We start from the raw sequence: 16,175 nt of genomic DNA, 5'->3' as shown, positions 1-16,175 counted from the left end.
AATTTAACCATTTAAGCCCTGATATTCTGGTGAATCTGCACTGTACTCCTTTCAAGGCCAATATATCTTGAGGTTTGGTGCCCAAAACTGAATGCAATATTCCAGATGGGGTCGGACCAAGGCTCTGTACAACTGAAGCATCATTTCCTTCCTTGAGATAAAGGCCACCATTCCATTAGCCTTTTTGATTACTTTTTCTACCTGTGCACTAGCTTTTAGTGATTTGCGTACATGGACACTTAAATCGCTTTGCTCCTCCACAGCTCCTAGTTTGTCACTATTAAGAAAATATTCCAATTTGTCTTTCTCAGATCCAAAGTGGATGACACCTCACTTCCCCACATTGAACTCCATCTGCCGTAGTTGTGCCCACTCACTTAGTCTGTCTATGTCCCATTGCAATTTCCTGCTCCCATTCACAGCAACTTACTGTACCTCCTAACTTACTGTCATCTGCAAACTTTGATATACAATGTTTTATTCCTTTATCCAGGTCATTAATATATATGGTGAAAAGCTGAGACCCCAGTACAGAATACCGCTTGTAACATTCCACCACTCACAGAATGTTCCCTGTATCCCTACTCTCCGTATCCTACCTCCCAACCAATTACCGACCCATGTCACAAGGTTACCTTCAATTCCATGCCCTTTTATTTTTGCTAATAATCTCTTGTGCTCAATCTTATCAAATGCGTTCTGGAAGGCCACATAGACAGCATCCATAGACAATCCCCTATCTACCATGTTATGATCTTCTCAAAAAATTCAACTAGATTAGTTAGATATTACCCACCCCTCACAATTCCATGCTGACTCTCTTGGATCAACTGATACTTGTCAATGTACCCGATCACTGTGTCTCTGATGATAGATTCGAGTAACTTCCCCACAATTGATGTTAAACTGACAGGTCTGTAATTACGCAATTTCTCTCTCACTCCCTTATAAAATGGAGTAACATTTGCAATTTTCCAATCCGAAGACACAATTCCTGAAACTAGAGCGTTGGAAATTTATGACTAATGCACGTGTAATTCTACACCTTTTTTTTTAATACTCTGGGGTGGAAAACATCAGGTTCTGGAGATTTGTCTACCTTAAGTCCTATTATTTTCTTCATTACCATTTTTTTTTTACTTATATTAAACCCACTGAGTTCCTCCCCTTGACCTATTTTTAGGTTCCCTTGTACCGCCGGTACTTTGCCCTGTTCCTCTACTGTGATACTCATTTAACAAGTCTGCCATTTCCTTATTGTCCATTATAGTCTTGCCTGCATCTTTCTTTAATGCGATCACATTCCCCTTTGCCACTCTTTCTCTGAATATACTTATAAAAACTTTTGCTGCTAGCTTTGATACCCCTTGCAAGTTTTTTTTCATAATTCCATTTTGCACCTCTTATGAACATACGAAAATGGCGGGCAGGAAAAGACCAGCAAGCCTCCCCCACACTCATGATTTCGGGAGCATCATGATTGGACACTTCCTACCCCCAACTCCTCAACCACCGCCCCCCCCCCCCCCCCCCAATCACCGCCTGCAGCCATGAAATCTACTAGGAGAGGCAAGAAAAAGAAAAAAAAAATGAGGGGCAAGGGGGAAAATCCTCTGGGAAATTCCTCTCCGACCTCCTGAGGTGATTGAAACCAATTCAGGAGATCACATGGATCACGTGTACGTTAACTGTTAATCCAATTATCTTTTGACAGTTAACTGTTAATCCACTTGATCTTTTGGCCTCCATTTTGACAGATTTTTTTCTTTTTAACCACTGGGGGCCGGGATTCCCGGGCCTTCTCCTTCACGCAATGTGAGAGGAGGCGTGAAGGCCCGAAACTGCAGCTAAGTGCCTTTATAGCACTGCTTGTGGGCCTGGAGGAGCAAGAGTGCTTCCCCTAGGCCCAACAAGCCTACCTGCAGCGACCACCCCCATGAACAACGACCCCCCCTGCCCCGCACGGTCTCTGACTGGTCCCCCTGCCCCGCGCAGTCGCTGACTGCCACCCCCCGACCTGCGCGGTCTCCGACCCCCCCGCCCCGCGTGGTCTCCGAACCCCGGCCCCCTTGCCCCGCGCGGTCTCCGAACCCCGGCCCCCTTGCCCCGCGCGGTCTCCGAACCCCGGCCCCCTTGCCCCGCGCGGTCTCCGAACCCCGGCCCCCTTGCCCCGCGCGGTCTCCGAACCCCGGCCCCCTTGCCCCGCGCGGTCTCCGAACCCCGGCCCCCTTGCCCCGCGCGGTCTCCGAACCCCGGCCCCCTTGCCCCGCGCGGTCTCCGAACCCCGGCCCCCTTGCCCCGCGCGGTCTCCGAACCCCGGCCCCCTTGCCCCGCGCGGTCTCCGAACCCCGGCCCCCTTGCCCCGCGCGGTCTCCGAACCCCGGCCCCCTTGCCCCGCGCGGTCTCCGAACCCCGGCCCCCTTGCCCCGCGCGGTCTCCGAACCCCGGCCCCCTTGCCCCGCGCGGTCTCCGAACCCCGGCCCCCTTGCCCCGCGCGGTCTCCGAACCCCGGCCCCCTTGCCCCGCGCGGTCTCCGAACCCCGGCCCCCTTGCCCCGCGCGGTCTCCGAACCCCGGCCCCCTTGCCCCGCGCGGTCTCCGAACCCCGGCCCCCTTGCCCCGCGCGGTCTCCGAACCCCGGCCCCCTTGCCCCGCGCGGTCTCCGAACCCCGGCCCCCTTGCCCCGCGCGGTCTCCGAACCCCGGCCCCCTTGCCCCGCGCGGTCTCCGAACCCCGGCCCCCTTGCCCCGCGCGGTCTCCGAACCCCGGCCCCCTTGCCCCGCGCGGTCTCCGAACCCCGGCCCCCTTGCCCCGCGCGGTCTCCGAACCCCGGCCCCCTTGCCCCGCGCGGTCCCCGCGAATGAGCCCCCTCCCCCCTGTCCCCGCAGGATGACGGACCCTCCCCGACGGCCCCAGATGTCTGACCCCAGCCCTGGTGACCCCTGACCCCTCCATCATTTACCTTTTCACGTACTCTTCGTTACTCTTCTCCCGTCTGACTGAGGCCAGCCTGTCCATCAGGATGGCCTGTCGGGCGGGAAATGTACAAAATAAAACGTTCCTACATCAAAATCGTAAGGATGTCTGGGAAACCCATACTTCCAGGTTTTCCATCGGAACAACCCCCGCCCCCCGGCCCCCAACGCACCCCCAATAAAATCATGCCAATAGTTTCAGAAAACAATTGCCTTTTTATTTTTTCTGTTTTGTTTCTTAGGTCCCGCCGGGTATTAAAGTGCTAATGAGTGCAACTCGGAGCACATTTGATGAGCAAGAGAACATATACCGATTCCAGATGGAGTCTCCAGTTCCTGCTTACCTGTTAGCCCTGGTAGCTGGAGATCTAATTTCTGCAGATATAGGTCCACGGTAAGTACTTTTTTGACTGGATTTTAATACCCTGTTCCTAATTGCTAAACTATAAATCTAAATCTAATCCCTTTATCCATATCTAACCGATTGAAACATACAAAGCCAACACTGCCCATAACAGTCTGCTGCTTTAAACTTGCAGTATCCCTAATTTTATTTAATTTCCTGAGGGATGTGAACAACCACAGATAAAATCTCCCAAAAAGAAAAGTCCCTCTTACATCAAAGAAATTAAACAAAAATCTAGATACTGAGCCAGACACACTCTATATGTTTTGCTGTGAATCATAGACTGGAACAAGAAAATAAGAAAAAGCTGACTTTAACATCATCAATTCTAATTCTGATTTCTAGTTCAGATTGTTTTGCACCCCTACTAAGGAACCAGACTGAGAACTAACTGACAAGCTGCATCACAGAGACATTTAGGTATCGTAGAATTGTAATAGCCTAAAAACTGCAACATAACAACTCTTCATTTAAATCATAAACTAGATTATTGTTGACATAATATCACTGAGTCAACAAATAATACCTATTTCACAGTGAGATCATATTTTAAAGGCAAACCTTTTTAAGTTTATAAACAGATGTACAATGTGATGACAAAGGTTATGTTTAAGTGCATCATTGTGCCATTTGTGTGTAATGTTAGTGTGACCAGATTGGCGCACTTCTCTCCCCTAGACAAAAAAAAAGTTTGCCGAATAAATTTGTATAAATAAAGGTTTCTTCCTCAATAATCGTGCAGCATACAGTGTGAATTTTCTTGACCTGTGTTTAATATCACTGCAAAGACTATATAGAAATAAGATACAAGAGTATAATTGTCACCACGTGGTCAGGCTGGCATAGACTGGTATAAACAGGAAATAACTAAAAGAATTCCCAAGTACACTGACAGACAGATCTCAGAGAACGTAAGAGATTTGTTTGTTGTATGTGTGCACTGTGGGGCAGAAGAGTTTTATTTACATGCCTGTGGTGCAGGAGAAGGACTGTAATAAAAGTGCACTTAGGATGCAATGTCCAGTTTTTTGGAGGAGCTCCTGCATAGATGCATGTGTTTTGGTGTAGGGAAATCTGCTTCACTCTTTTGGCCAGTTAATAGATTAAAGGGTTAAATTGGGCCACATAATACCCGTTTTTCAGATGCGACGCAGCCTCCTAAAGCCCCAAAATGGCGGGCAGGAAGCGGTGTGCACATTTCCAACCCTCCAGCCATGTTGGACAAATGAGGCATCCTTTACCCACACCTGAATCAGACGTTAGGCCAAACAAAGGGCATATTCAATTAATTATATTTGAAGTGCAGTCACTGTTATTAGTTAAATGTAACAGCCAATCTGCACACAAGGTCCCAGAAATAGTAATTGAGATAAATTACCAGTCAGTTGTTTTTTGTTGATTTTGGTTGAATGAAGAATGTTGGCCAGGACACCTCAAGAACTCGCTGCTCCTCTTTGAATAGTGTAATAAGATCTTTCAGCTAAACAGGCAGACAGGCCGCGGTTTAATGTCTCATCCAAAAGATGGCAGCTCCAACAATGCAGCACTCCCTCAGCGCTGCAATGAAGCGTCAGTCTAGATTGTGTGCTCAAATGCAGGAGTGGGGCTTTAGCCCACTACCTTCTAACTCAAGCCATGATGTGGAAATGCCGGTGATGGACTGGGGTGGACAAATGTAAGGAATCTTACAACACCAGGTTATAGTCCAACAGTTTTATTTGAAAATCACAAGCTTTCGGAGGCTTTCTCCTTCGTCAGGTGAGTGTGGGATTCCTTGAAGGTTACTGCATAAATAGTCAGAGAACAATGCCTGGTGATTAAAGATAATCTTTCCAACTGCCCGTTGTCAAGGCAATCAGACAGAGAGACAGTACATACAGGACTACTGAATATACAAACGGTCCGAACCCAAAGACAGACAGAGAGAGAGAGAGAGAGAGAGAGAAACATTCGAAAGGAATTCTTCCACAAATCCCAAGATTTCAGCAGCGAACCCAATGAGACAATCAACGATCCAGAACAGCAGACAGAGGGATCCGCGGCACAGCAACCGAAGAAGAAAGAGTCAAACTGGACTCCGGAGTGTCGCTGCCCTAAGCTTGACATGTATGCTCAAGCTGTCAGGAGATGCGACAACGCCAGATTCATCAGCCGCACTCACAAGATCGTCCAGAATGTCACCCGAGCACAATGCAACGCCATCGACGCTCTCAAGACCAACTGCAACATCGTCATTAAACCAGCGGACAAAGGAGGAGCCATCGTCATACAGAACAGAACGGACTATTGCAAAGAAGCATACCGACAACTGGACAACCAGGAACACTACAGACGGTTACCCGCAGATCCAACCAAAGAACACACCCACCAGCTCAACAAACTGATCAAGACCTTCGATCCAGACCTTCAAAGCATCCGACGCGCTCTCATCCCACGTACTCCCAGCGTGGGAGACTTCGACTGCCTCCCAAAGATACACAAAGCCAACACACCCAGACGTCCTATCGTATCAGGCAACGGAACCCTGTGTGAGAACCTCTCTGGATACATCGAGGGCATCCTGAAACCCATCGTACAGGGAACCCCCAGCTTCTGTCGCGACACTACAGACTTCCGACAAAAACTCAGCACCCACGGACCAGTTGAACCAGGAACACTTCTCACCACGATGGACGTCTCGGCACTCTACACCAGTATCCCCCACGATGACTGCATCGCTGCAGCAGCATCAGTACTCAACACCAACAACAGCCAATCTCCAGACGCCATCCTACAACTCATCCGCTTCATCCTGGATCACAATGTCTTCACCTTCGATAACCCGTGTGTTTGGGTAAAGAACTGAACAGCCATGGGGACCAAATTTGCACCCCAATACGCCAACATTTTCATGCACAAGTTCGAGCACGACTTCTTCACTGCACAGGACCTCCAACCAACGCTATACACCAGATACATCGACGACATTTTCTTCCTTTGGACCCATGGCGAAGAATCACTGAAGAGACTACACGATAACATCAACAAGTTCCATCAAACGTACCATGGACTACTCCTCAGAATCGGTTTCTTTCTTGGACACACGGATCTCCATCAAAGACGAGCACCTCAGCACCTCACTCTACTGCAAGCCCACGGACAACCTCACGATGCTCCACTTTTCCAGCTTCCACCCTAACCACGTCAAAGAGGCCATCCCCTATGGACAGGCCCTGCGAATACACAGGATCTGCTCAGACGAGGAGGAATGCGATGGACACCTACAGACGCTGAAAGACGCCCTCGTAAGAACGGCATATGACGCTTCACTCGCCGATCGACAGTTCCGACGGGCCACAGCGAAAAATCGCATAGACCTCCTCAGAAGGCAAACATGGGACGCAACCAACAGAGTACCCTTCGTCGTCCAGTACTTCCCTGGAGCGGAGAAACTACGCCATGTTCTCCGCAGCCTTCAACATGTCATCGATGACGACGAACACCTCGCTAAGGCCATCCCCACGCCTCCACTACTCGCCTTCAAACAGCCACCCAACCTCAAACAGACCATCGTTCGCAGCAAATTACCCAGCTTTCAGGAGAACAGCGTCCACGACACCACACAACCCTGCCACGGCAACCTCTGCAAGACATGCCAGATCATCGACACAGATACCACCATCACACGAGAGGACACCACCCACCAGGTACATGGTTCATACTCCTGTGACTCGGCCAACCTAGTCTACCTCATACGTTGCAGGAAAGGATGCCCCGGAGCATGGTACATTGGCAAGACCATGCAGACGCTGCGACAACGGATGAATGGACACCGCGCAACAATCGCCAGACAGGAGGGTTCCCTCCCAGTCGGGGAACACTTCAGCAGTCAAGGACATTCAGCCACCGATCTTCGGGTAAGCGTTCTCCAAGGCGGCCTTCGAGACACACGACAACGCAAAATCGTCGAGCAGAAATTGATAGCCAAGTTCCACACCCATGAGGACGGCCTCAACCGGGACCTTGGGTTCATGTCACGCAACACGTAACCCCACCAGCGAAAAAAGAGTTATCTGTTTTTAATACAACTGGTCATTCTCTCTCTTTCTCTTCCTTTCGGATGTCTCTCTCTCTCTTTCTCTCTGTCTTTGGGTTCGGACCGTTTGTATATTCAGTAGTCCTGTATGTACTGTCTCTCTGTCTGATTGCCTTGACAACGGGCAGTTGGAAAGATTATCTGTAATCACCAGGCATTGTTCTCTGACTATATATGCGGTAACCTTCAAGGAATCCCACACTCACCTGACGAAAGAGAAATCCTCCGAAAGCTTGTGATTTTCAAATAAATCTGATTGGACTATAACCTGGTGTTGCAAGATTCCTTACATTCTAACTCAAGCAAGAGTGCTCCCACCTGAGCCATGCTGTCAATACTGCATAATGACGTTAAGTTAGTGTTAGGGTTTGTTTCAGCATTACACTACATAAGCTGAAATCTTTTTTTTCAAAATAGTCAGCTTAGGGAGTTTGGAATTTTCTAAGCTGCTGGCAGCCCAAGATTTAAATTTGATGTTTGAATATTGGTTTAATATCTTTATTCTCTATATCGGCCTATTCAGACTGCTTGTTACTTTACTGAATGTGTACCTGAGTTTTTCTGATTGTTCTTCAATTTTTCTTTCTTTCTTTATTTATACAGAAGCAGAGTTTGGGCTGAACCATGTTTGTTAAAAATCGCAACTGCAAAACTGAATGGCACAGTGGAACGGTGGCTGAGTGCTGCAGAGAATCTCTTTGGGCCTTATATGTGGGAAAGGTAATAAAGGAAACTAATCAAAGTTTGGATGTGGTTTAGCATTAGATACGGGGACAGAAGGTGTGTGATGGAAATTGATACACTGTGCCTTCAAGTGCGGGAGGCAAAAATTATGTTCCTGTTTTCCCAAATATCAGGCTACTGATCTTGGCTTGGCAAGTGTTTCATGGGATACGATGGAGGTTTGGAAAGCGAGGCGCTTCCCCACAAAGAGAGGAAAAATTGATGAATAAATCACCCTGGGTAGTTCATGTGCACTTCTTGACAGGTGGTTACAAAGTTGCACTGACAGCTCCTGGGAGCAAGTCATCTGATTTCTGTCTTGCAGATAATTGATGTGTTCCACCTTAAAAGTGAAAAAAAAACTAGTTCAGGAGTAATGTTCAAGTTCACTAAGTTTTACTGACGCTGAAGGGATAGGGTAATCTGCTTCCTGACCAGATGGTAATGGGTTTGAGTCCCAATGCTGTTTGCCACTTGAACTTGCATGCTTTAGTTGAATGAAATTCTTGGCTGGATGATTAGATGCAGCAGGACACTTCCCTGCTGACTGACCACAGGGGAAATGTCCATTTGCTAAATCAGCCCATTTCGTAAATTAAGCATATAATGGCAAGTGATTTGCAAGAGAACGAAACTTATGAGGCTGTAGTTGGACTACTGGTTGAAAATGCACAGATTGCAATAATTCCTTCATTGATGCACGCTGACACCATCAGGATGAGTCGCGGTTTTTATAGAATCATACTGCACAGAAGGAGGCCATCATTCCTGTGCAGGCTCTTTGAAAGAGCTTTCTAATTAGTCCCACTCCCCTGCTCTTTTTACAGGAAGCTGTTCTTGTTCTGCTCTGTTATTTAGCGCTGTTTGCTAGAGTTCAGCTCCCTGAAGAGGTGATTTAAACCTATGGAGCAACACGCTGATGTGTTGAAGTAATTCCGTTAAGTGTTAGTTTTTTACCCCAGTTTTCCAGTCCTCCTCTCCTGAAGCCACTATTTCATGCTGGAGTATGGTTCTACAGGTGATGACAATCCCTCCAGTTCTAAGCGGCCATGCTTCACTTGTGAGCCTAGACAGTGAATTTTGGCAGGATATTCAACTGAAGAAGCATCGCAGGATAGCATAATACTTAGCATCCACATGTCTACTTTTCTTGCAGGAGTTAATGGATGGCGATCAGGAGCAGGAAGCCCTGTTGGTTTTTTTTGACACTCTTTAGCTGCTGCACTAGTGCATGCGCACCCAGGCCCGGAGTGTGTTGGGCCGCGCATGTGCATTTTAGGTCACGAACTGCCCTCACTGCCGTTCGCTAAAAGCGCGGGCTGGAGGCTGAGCACCAGATGGTCATAAGTGGGGAGGAGAGCAGAGCCCGGAGGAAGGGGAGAAGCAGGGCGAAGAGAAGAAGCAGGGTGGATGGGGGGAGCAGAAGCAGGGGGAAAGGGAGAAGTGGCGGTGGGGGGGGGGAGCAGGAACAGGGGAGAAGGGGTGAAGCAAGAGGGAACAGAAGCAGCGGGGGTAGGCGGGAACCTCGAGGGAGCAGAGCGGGATGGGGGGGGAGGGGAGATAATGTGATCCAGATCTAAGGTGGGGAGGAGGGGTAAGAGAGGGAGTCCATGGTCCAGATGGGGAGATGGATCACGTTCTCCTCTAGTGTGTGTACTTCCGGTTTTCGATCGATGCGTGATGTTCTCCTGCGCATGCGCTGGGTTACCCGATGATGTCACTCTCAGCGCATGCTAAAAAGTTATGGCCCTGCTAGTGACGTCACTTCCAATTACGTCACCCTCACCTGTTCTCGTTGAATGAAATGCGCCTCACAAAACCAACCTTGCAGCTCAAATTGTGTAAAATAGTCAATGCTGTGAATTTGTCAAATTTAACCTCTCAGAGAAACGGCGGCAGCTCCCAGCATGATCTTGCAGTGCCCGTTCGTGCCACATATTTGAAGGGGCCCACAAGTCAAATGCTGGATTGGCCTGGCGTGGAGTGTTTTCAGTGTCAAAGCGAGGTAGGAGGTTGCTCATAGTGGAGGCCTCGCTCCTCCACAGTACAGGGGAGTTTGGTGGGCGTTTTTATCAGATCATACTGATGGCATTTGACAAGGTTCCACATAAGAAACTGTTAACAAAAATGAGAGCACATGGAATTGGAGACAACCTCCTGGCTTGCCCTCCACATCTGTCTCCGAACCTGGACATCAGTTTGTCGATGCTCCAGGCTGACTCCATCCCATCTACGTCAACCTTATCCCACCATGGGACCTCCGACTTTAACTTTGGACTCCCTCCTATTGTCTCCTCTTTATTACCAGGACATATCTATCCTAACTTTGCTGTGTAACCACGCCTATGTAACTTGAGTTTCCCTGTGTCCATTCGCGTGCGCGTTTTGGCTCCCGCTGCGGACCTGAGACCATTACTTCTATTTCATCATTTTTCTTTTTTTCTCTTTACCCCTCCAAGGCCCCTCTTTCCTGTCGTCATGCCTCCTTTCATTTTTCTCCCCTCGAGAACTCTGCCCGTCCAAATTCCTACCCCAACCCTTCAGCACTCCTCGACCTTTTTACTCTCCTGCCACCGTCCCAGGCTTGACTCCATTTTACATAAGCCTACAAATTCCCTCTTTGCCTCTCTTGCCATCCTCCAAAGTGCCCATCGAGGCACTCGTCGCTGCCTTCTTACGAGCGGCAATCCCAACTGCCCCATCGTACTCTCTCAACGACTTTTCAGCGCAGCCTGCCTGACGGAGGCTAATTGTGCCAATCTCCTTCCCGTCCCACTCATCCATCCCAGCGCTGACCCTGTGGACTCTGCCAGCGGATCAGCTATCATTGCCCCCTCCGCATCTCCCTCCAGAATGTCTGTTCGCTTGTGAACAAGGCCCTTGCCATCCATGATCTTATTGTGGATGATCGCATCGACATCATGGCCTTGACGGAAACCTGGCTGACGGGTGATGACACCTTTCCCCATAATGAAGCCTCCCTGCCTGACTATATCTTCCACCACTTGCCCGCTCAGACCACCGTGGTGGCGGTGTGGCCCTTATCACCTTGGTCTGTTCCGCAATTCCTCTGGCAACTTCTCCTTTGAGCATCTCACCTTGTTTCATCTCTCCTTTAAAATCCTTGTTCTCTACCACCCACCCAAGTACCACACCAAGTTTCTCACCGAAATATCTTCACTGCTTTCCTCCCTCAGCCTCTGCACCGAGTGACTTCTCATCCTCGGTGACTTCAACCTCTATCTCAACTCATCATGCTATCTCTCCTCTGAGTACGCTGCCCTCCTATTCTCCCTTAATCTCTCCCTACATATAAACTCCCCTACCCATATTCGTGGCCACCCCCTCGACCTTGCCATCTCGCGTGGCCTCTCTAATCCCATCGTCAAGTACTCAATCACGGATAAGGCCATCTCTGATCACTCCTTGTATCCCTCTCCACCCACATCCCCCTTCCCCCTCCCAATCCCACTTCATTCTGTGTCCACCCCTCTCCCCCAAGTCACTTACAATGGCACTTTCAAATTCCCAACTGTCTAGCCTTTGTCCCTCCATTCACCACGACATTTCTGCAGCTACCGATCTGCTCAATCACACCCTCACCTCTAGCTTTGATACTCTTGTCTCCATTAAAACCATTGCTGTATCTCACCCTGGTCGTTCCCCCGGTACGGCCCTTATCTCTGCTTTAAGGGTCGCAGACTTGAAAGTTTATGGTGGACAACTGGTTTAGCCATTCATCGCCAGATCTGGCTGGACCATATAAAGCATTAGTGGGTCCTGCTCGCTTCTGCCAAAACTGCTCACTAATCCAGGATCATCCTGGAATGTGACGATAGCCCCCAGCTTCTGTTCTCCACTTTAAACCCCTCTCCCCTGCTTCCTCCACCCTCACCTCCAACAACAAATGCAAGGAGCTCATGAACTACCTAGTCACTAGGATTGAGACCATCCGTTCAGCTGCCTCTGCCGCTTTTCTCCCTTCCCCTAGCCCACCAAGCCAAACTTCTCCTATGGTTCACCCCTGCCCTAGCCCTGAACTTGCATCTTTCTCTAGTTCCTCTCCTATCTCCCCTCATGCCCTCTCTGAGCTCATCTTGATCATGAGACCCACCTTTTGCTCCCTCACCCTATTCCTACCAAAGTGCTGACCACCCAACTTCCCTTCCTGGCCCCCATGTTAGCTGATATTGTTAACGGTTCCCTCTCCTCCGGTACCGTCCTTCTCCCCTTTAAATCTGCCATCATCACCCCCCTGCAAACCCTCTCTTTCCTCTCCAAAGTCCTTGAACGTGTTGTCGCCACCCAAATCCATGCCCATCTTTCCCGCATCCCTCCAATCAAGTTTCCGCCCCTGCCACAGTACTAAATTGGCTCTTATCAAAGTCACAAATGACACCCTATGTGACTGTGACCATGGTAAACTATTCCTCCTCATCCTTCTCTACCTCTCTGCAGCCTTTGACACGGTTGACCACACCATCCTCCTCCAACCCCTCTCCTCCGTTGTCCAGCTGGGTGGGACTTCGCTCGCCTGGTTCAATTCTTATCCATCCAGTCATAGCCAGAGAATCGTCTGCAATGGCTTCTCTTCCAGCTCCCGCACCGTTATCTCTGGAGTCCCCCAAGGATTTATCCTCGGCCCCCTCCTATTTCTCATCTACATGGTGTCCCTCGGTGACATCATCCGAAAACACGACATCAGTTTCCATATGTACGCTGACGACACCCAGCTCTACCTCACCATCACCTCTCTCGATCCTTCCACCAGCTCTGGTTTGTCATACTGCTTGTCCGGGTACTGGATGAGCAATGATTTCCTCCAAATAAATATCAGGAAGACTGAAGCCATTGTCTTCGGTCCCCGCCACAAACCCCGTTCCTTAGCCACTGACTCCATCCCTTTCTCTGGCCACCGTCTGAGGCTGAACCAGACCATTCGCAACTTTAGCGTCCTATTTGACCCAGAGATGAGCTTCCAATCACATATCTGCTGCATCACCAAGACTGTTTAATTCCACTTCCGTAACATCGCGCGTCTCTGCCCCGCCTCAGCTCGTCTGCTGCTGAAACCCTCATCCTTGCCTTTGTTACCTCTAGACTTGACTATTCCAATGCTGTCCTGGCCGACCTCCCATCTTCCACCCTCAATATACTTGAGCTCATCAAAAACTCTGCTGCTCATATCCTAACTCGCAGCAAGTCCCGTTCACCCATCACCCCTGTGCTCACTGACCTACATTGGCTCCCAGTCCATCAACAGCTTGATTTTAAAATTCTTATCCTCATGTTGAAATCCCTCCATGGCCTCACACCTTCCTATCTGAATGGTAGAGTCAGCGCTGTGCGTTATCTGAACTCGGTAGTGTTAGCGCTGTGCGTTGTCTGAACTCGGTAGTGTTAGCGCTGTGCGTTGTCTGAACTCGGTAGTGTTAGCGCTGTGCGTTGTCTGAACTCGGTAGTGTTAGCGCTGTGCGTTGTCTGAACTCGGTAGTGTTTGCGCTGTGCGTTGTCTGAACTCGGTAGTGTTAGCGCTGTGCGTTGTCTGAACTCGGTAGTGTTAGCGCTGTGCGTTGTCTGAACTCGGTAGTGTTAGCGCTGTGCGTTATCTGAACTCGGTAGTGTTAGCGCTGTGCGTTATCTGAACTCGGTAGTGTTAGCGCTGTGCGTTGTCTGAACTCGGTAGTGTTAGCTCTGTGCATTGTCTGAACTCGGTAGTGTTAGCGCTGTGCGTTATCTGAACTCGGTAGTGTTAGCGCTGTGCGTTGTCTGAACTCGGTAGTGTTTGCGCTGTGCGTTGTCTGAACTCGGTAGTGTTAGCGCTGTGCGTTGTCTGAACTCGGTAGTGTTAGCGCTGTGCGTTGTCTGAACTCGGTAGTGTTAGCGCTGTGCGTTGTCTGAACTCGGTAGTGTTAGCTCTGTGCGTTGTCTGAACTCGGTAGTGTTAGCGCTGTGTGTTGTCTGGACTCGGTAGTGTTAGCGCTGTGCGTTGTCTGAACTCGGTAGTGTTAGCTCTGTGCGTTGTCTGAACTCGGTAGTGTTAGCGCTGTGCGTTGTCTGAATTCGGTAGTGTTAGCGCTGTGCGTTGTCTGGACTCGGTAGTGTTAGCGCTGTGCGTTGTCTGGACTCGGTAGTGTTAGCGCTGTGCTTTCTCTGAACAGGGTAGAGTCAGCGCTGAATATTCTCTGAAATCGGCAGTGTTGGCGCTGTGCGTTCTCTGAAATCGGCAGTGTTGGCGCTGTGCGTTCTCTGAAATCGGCAGTGTTGGCGCTGTGCGTTCTCTGAAATCGGCAGTGTTGGCGCTGTGCGTTCTCTGAACTCTGTATCTTGCCTGAGAATGACTGGATCAAATTACACATTCCAGAGAACTTGAATTACTCTGCAGCAGACCAGATCAAATTACACAGTACAGACAAAGGGTTTAATGAGTATTGTCCTCCCACATCCTGACAGTGGCATTACCAAAATGTGCACCATAGTGGTGGCATTAGATACGGCCCTCTTTAGCATGGTGATGCAAAGACCTATTTAGCACCTCCCCTGCTGCCCCAGCTGTGATTGCTTAACTCAGCGTAGACCAGGGATAAAACCTGGGAGCTGACTGGTCTTTGTAGCTCAGACCACATTGATCCTTTTTCCCACTGAACCGTTGGGGAAGACTATGAAAGCACTCTGAATGTTTGAAAGAAAATGAAATTTTGTAGAATGTAACCATTCTGCTTTCCCTTCAGGTATGATGTCGTTTTCCTTCCGCCCTCTTTTCCAATCGTTGCAATGGAAAACCCCTGTTTGACTTTCATTATTTCCTGTATTCTGGAAAGTGATGAGTTTCTCATTATTGATGTCATCCATGAAATCGCACACAGCTGGTTTGGAAATGCAGTCACCAATGCCACATGGGAAGAGATGTGGCTGAGCGAGGGGTTAGCAACGTACGCGCAACGTCGCATCACCACGGAAACCTATGGTGAGTACATATATTTTATTCTTTTCCACTTTTCCCAATACTAAACACAAGTTAGGGCTGATTCTGTGTACAGGCGTTCCCGGCGCCGAATGGCGCTCACAGGGAATGTTGCCTGCGAAATTGTAGATTTGTAGGGCCTGATTTTTCCAACAATTAAATGGGTGGAAACAGGCACCGTGCCTAACGTTCCCTGGGAGCATCATTCCATGCCGGGAGCATCATTCCATGCCGAGAGCATTCGATTGTGGAATCTGCTCTATTATTACTTCGTCCCCCCATTTCTTGCTTCAGTTGGGGTCATGTTTCTTGGTCAAGGGGTGAGATGGTCCAGCCCATGGACGTCCATTGTTCAACCCTTTGGGAGCCGCACTTGATTTGTGAAGGAGCCTCTGCAGCTACAGAGGCCCCGGGTTGTCAGAGTCATCAATGGCAGTGCTGCTGCACCAACAGAGGCAGAGAAGGGAGGCCCTGTGGATGGAAGTAGCCAGGGCAGTGAGTGGCCCCATGCAGGTCAACTCAGTGCTGCAAAAATTTTAATGGCCTTACCAGGTAAGCTAAGAGGAACCAGGCACACCTTCTAAGAAAGTACTGTACGATGTGCGTTTGCCATTTAAAACCATTTCTCCCTCATTGTGTTAAAATGTTTCAAGAGTTTACCATCAATGCCAAGGAGGTAATGTGAGGTCATTCACATCTCAGCCTTTACCTGGAAGTTGTTCCTTCACTGACGTCCTTATATGCTTTCACTGCACTGAAAGGCTTGCATGACATACAATTGCTTGGTTCATGCACCTGTCATTACCACCATTGTGGGTCTGCCTGCTGATACCTGGGTTTGACCCCGTGTCACGGCACCTAAAGATTACAACTTTTTTGCATTTTTAAAGCAGAAGACTGCCCATAATATGAGAGTGAGTGAGAGATTGGCCAGCTCTGCCCTCTCACCCCATACAAGGAAGAAGCTTTGGAGCTCCTGGGATGCAGGAAACTTGTCATGAGATTCTTCTTTTCGTTGTCATCCTTTTGAACT

At 49.2% G+C, this 16,175-nt stretch overlaps 1 protein-coding gene across 2 annotated transcripts in view; it reads left to right on the top strand.

The window, feature by feature from the left end:
- The window catches only part of rnpepl1 (arginyl aminopeptidase like 1), a 68,943-nt gene that overhangs the window by 28,362 nt on the left and 24,406 nt on the right, over positions 1–16,175 (top strand). For both annotated transcript variants that reach the window (XM_067995197.1, XM_067995196.1), the window contains exons 3-5: positions 3,217–3,368; positions 8,059–8,175; positions 14,910–15,145. In XM_067995197.1, coding sequence (XP_067851298.1) covers positions 3,217–3,368; positions 8,059–8,175; positions 14,910–15,145 — 505 coding nt within the window. The remainder of the gene's footprint in view (positions 1–3,216; positions 3,369–8,058; positions 8,176–14,909; positions 15,146–16,175) is intronic.

Source organism: Heptranchias perlo, chromosome 13, assembly GCF_035084215.1.
Source record: "Heptranchias perlo isolate sHepPer1 chromosome 13, sHepPer1.hap1, whole genome shotgun sequence".
NCBI classification, from domain to species: Eukaryota; Metazoa; Chordata; class Chondrichthyes; order Hexanchiformes; family Hexanchidae; genus Heptranchias; species Heptranchias perlo.
This window is presented reverse-complemented; position numbering and strand designations above follow the sequence as displayed.